At 29.4% G+C, this 4,370-nt stretch overlaps 1 protein-coding gene across 1 annotated transcript; it reads left to right on the forward strand.

The window, feature by feature from the left end:
• Window positions 1–944: 944 nt before the first annotated feature.
• LOC116776303 (uncharacterized) lies at window positions 945–1,912 on the forward strand. Its single transcript, XM_032669467.2, has 2 exons — window positions 945–1,308; window positions 1,372–1,912. The coding sequence occupies exons 1-2, from the start codon at window positions 1,270–1,272 to the stop codon at window positions 1,822–1,824; spliced, it is 492 nt and encodes a 163-aa protein (XP_032525358.2). The 5' UTR covers window positions 945–1,269; the 3' UTR covers window positions 1,825–1,912.
• The last annotated feature ends 2,458 nt before the right edge of the window (window positions 1,913–4,370 follow it).

Below are 4,370 nucleotides of genomic sequence, written 5' to 3' on the forward strand. Positions count from 1 at the left end.
TGTGGATATAGAAATTAAAATGCTAGTTTAATTTAAGTCTATAAAGGTATATAGTGAACTTTTAATACAAAATCTGACATAATACAGGTTGTGCGTTGCCTGTATAAAATTTTACAATTTTTTTATCTGTGTTTAACAAATTGACTCCCTATTTTTTATTCTATGGCTTTATTTACACTGGGGTCGTGGAATATTTTGCCAATTTCAACGTTTTTATTTGTTGGACGAATAAAATTAAAGTACTGTTTTTCATGTACACAGTATTAATAAATTCACTTTTCCATAAATAAAAATGCCTATGTTAATTTTGCCTATCTTAATTTTCACTCCTTAAACGTAAAACAGATAGTATATTTTTCATTTCATTACATTTTATTTTAATGATAAACAAAATAGCCAGCCTGATAGAAACACATGCCATATTATATCATAGGAATTAGTTTCACGCTTATTATTTTTTTTTATAAGAATGTTTTGGATCAAGGAATTTGATTGACAGAAAAAATATTATGTGTATAAGTGTTAAGTAAAAATGTAATCCAATGAAACGTCACATTATAGCTGTCGTGCTCGTAAGAATATAACTAGTCTTCTTGAAAATAATAATGATAATAATTAAATAAACGCCTTAATTCCATTCGAGAAACTCCTTAGTGTTTCATCCACAGTACCCAAGATTATAATTCGACCAACGAATAAAAACGTTGACATTGGCTGAATAATCCACGATTCCAGTGCCAATAAAGACAACATAAATAAATCATATCATATAACAATTGAATTAGTTTATATTTTCTAATAATGAAGTTAAGATTGAGGACATTGTTTTATTTTTATAACTTAAATAACTTTATTTCAATTTTCAATTATACTATTTGCGTTATAGCGTGGCGCGAGTGTCATCGCCCCGTAGTTGACATTGACATTTCACTTTCATTAAATTATTATTAGTTACTGATCGTTAATTTCGTTGTAAACATAAAAACAACTGGTTTTCTCAGTCAGGTCAGGGACCACCATGCTACAGCGCAAATCATACAGACTTTTAGACACCAAACTAAGATCACTTGTATTTTAAATCTATAATGTTTTATAACCACGACATATTTCACTATAATTTAAACGTTCAAGAATGCTACACGTAAAGATTTGTTACGCATCATTTCTGGGAATTATAGATTTTTATCTCTCGTAGTTGAATTTCGTAAAACATTGATAAATCTATATAAAACGGAATCACATCTTTATATTAATTATAACTAAACTAAGATGTCTTCCGTAACAGTAATTTGTGTTCTGGCTTTCCAGGTATATATATTTATATATAATAATTATTATTATTACCTTATTTCATAGTTCATTAACTTTCAGTTAATATCCTGTCAATGCAGGACTTTCAAATGTGGATATTCTAAAGGATATAATAATTTGGCTTACGGAAGAAACAGCTTATCTTATTATTTGCCGAGCATATCGTACGGATCTTGCGTGCGTACTAATGGCATAGATTACGGAACCCGCCAATCAAATGCCAAGCCCATGGCCAAAAGTGGCTTTTTCGTGACCAGTGCATCATCGATAATACCAAGCGGCGTGTCATTTATTTCAGATGGCTTAAATATGGATGGCATATTGAGAGTCTATGGCCAATTGCCAGTGCTGGGCACTGTGGCATTAGATGGGAATGTTTATGGCAGTGGACAGGGTGCGGTGTCGTATGATAATGGAAACGTCAACAATTTTATTGGCCTCAAACTTCTGAGTGATTACAGTTCGGGATTTATCAATCCTATTCCGAATAGTGTGAAAGGCATTTTATATTAATGCAGCCATTTTTATTTTAGATTAGAAATTGAGCTGTATACGTAAATTAGTGACGTATTTACTATTAATATTTAAATTTGTTAGGATTGTGAATGATGTGGTAAATTATTTAAATAAAAAAATAAATAAATATTTAAGTTATTTATGTCCCTTTTTATCATCTGTCTCTTGAAATGCATAAGATAAAATCCGTTCTTAAAATAATGATATTTTCTTATAAAATTCTATAATCTTTTTTTTTATAGATTCATACTTATTACAAATTTATACATGGCATAATATTAATTCCTTTGACTTTTTTAATGAAACGCATTGACATTGAAGTTGTTACATCTTTTTTTTTCATGCTATGGCTTCATCCGCACTGGAATCTTGGAATATACTGCCAATGTCGATGTTTTTATTTTTTGGACGAATTATAATCTTGAGGAAACATTTACATCTTATAGATTTAAAAAGGTCTTAATAGAAGCAATATGTCTCTATTTATTTACGAGAAAAACTATTATTAGTCATTAAAAAAAATACACCAATCAAATTAGTTGAGATGGTCCAAACAATAATAGGTATGCTAATTGCTATGGATGCAAGATCAATTGTAAAGGGAACCAAGGAAATTATTTTTTATTAAAAGACGATTAACGAGCAGATTTAAACAAAATATGTAATTGTTTTTGATTACGAAATATTTGTGACTTGAATGGAAAGTCAAATTTAAAATATAGCATGAAAAAATCAATTTTAATCAAATTCAAGTTTATCAAATTTTTCGGCAATTTTGCAAATATCCTCACCACAAACACTGATATGACACTGACACTGACACTGACACTGACAACTGACTGACAACTGACTGACACTGACAACTGACTGACACTGACAACTGACTGACACTGACAACTGACTGACACTGACACCACAAACATGGGTATATTAATTATTACGGTTGGATCATGTCACAAATTCCACCCAGCCATCATGGTTTGGCGAATCTTACGTCATTGGTGCTTAAAGTAGTGATTAATGCTTTGACATTTTAAATAATACATCTCAAACTTAAATAACTGTTCAGAACATTGATGTATCAAGGAAATTGTTTTCGAGTTACCAAACTATACGGTGAAGGAACTAACCGCGTGTTTAAACGCTTCATCTAAATTTCACTATCAACGCTATTATATCCTTATAAGGACTTAGAGGATTTGATTTAAAAAATAATTCTTTTTATTAGAATAATGTAAAATTTAATAACAAAATAAAAGACTTAAGTTAATAGATGAAGTCACACGCTAAAACGAGTCCACTTCACTCTGAATGAATATCCTATGCTATAATTCGGATATCTTCATACGAAATTTCATTTTGCTAAACAGCATTTACAATAAGTATATTCTTGCTCACAGTCCTAGACGAAGCTAAAACAAAGTGAGTGAACCTGTCTAATGCGCAAACTTATATATGATAGTACATTGTGTAGTTCAAAGTCTTAGAAGCGAACATGAAAGAAGCGTACCGCATCCTATAGCTTCCTGCAAGATATGAATCTAAAGACAAGTTAATTCAGGTGTAAGAATTGTTTATATAGTGTAGATTATTATGCTATTGCTGGCACAAATATAATTTCTAATTTAAAGTGCAAGTGACACTTGTCATTTTTTGAGAGTAGAAATGTCACTCTGACGTTGTCAGTTAGTACAAAGGCGTTTATTAAAATCCAGTTACATCGAAGTAATCATTGAATACTTATTTAAATGAAACTAATATTATTCGTATATACTACGCGTGCTTTATTTTTGTAAAAAACTACATTTCACATAATGTGAATTTGACATCTCGTCTGCCCGTGATCACGGTTACTGAAAAGTAATCGAAACGTCGGGAGTATGTAGTTTTTTACAAAAATAAAGCACGCGTTATATATCTGAATGATATTAGTTTCATTTAAATGAATAAAACTCTCGAAAGTCTTATATCATTACGTTGAATACTAATTTGAAAACCGAATTGATCTCAACAGAACTCAACTTCCTAGTCCAACGAGACACGAAAATTGCAAATTTTGTTTTAAAATTAATATGTCAAATTACGAAGAAGCTTGGAACTCGTTGGTGTGATGATTATTCATTCAAAATGATTTCTTTAAATCTCATCAAAGTGTTTAACTGATGAGTGCTTGAGTTGTAAAATTAATTAAGAAATATGTTAAGAATTACGTCCAAAAATTTTGTAAAAAAATAATAACTATATGAATTTTAAATGTTATCAAAACTTAATTTAAGAACAGATTATAAAATTCAAGAGTACAGATATATAATAATTACAATTAACTTATAAACGAACACACATTAACAAGGCCAAAATATACTTCGTTTTTACAAAGAAAGGTTATCTAGAATGAAGTTACCTCATATTAATGTTTCGACAAACGTCTTACGAATCTTAAAATTGAAATAGTTTGTAACATTATTCTATAAATTGATAAAAAAGCAATGATAAAAAAAAATTATTAAGTAATTATTTATTAATAATAAAATAAAATCAATAAT

Source organism: Danaus plexippus, chromosome 28 (assembly GCF_018135715.1).
Source record: "Danaus plexippus chromosome 28, MEX_DaPlex, whole genome shotgun sequence".
Taxonomy (NCBI): domain Eukaryota; kingdom Metazoa; phylum Arthropoda; class Insecta; order Lepidoptera; family Nymphalidae; genus Danaus; species Danaus plexippus.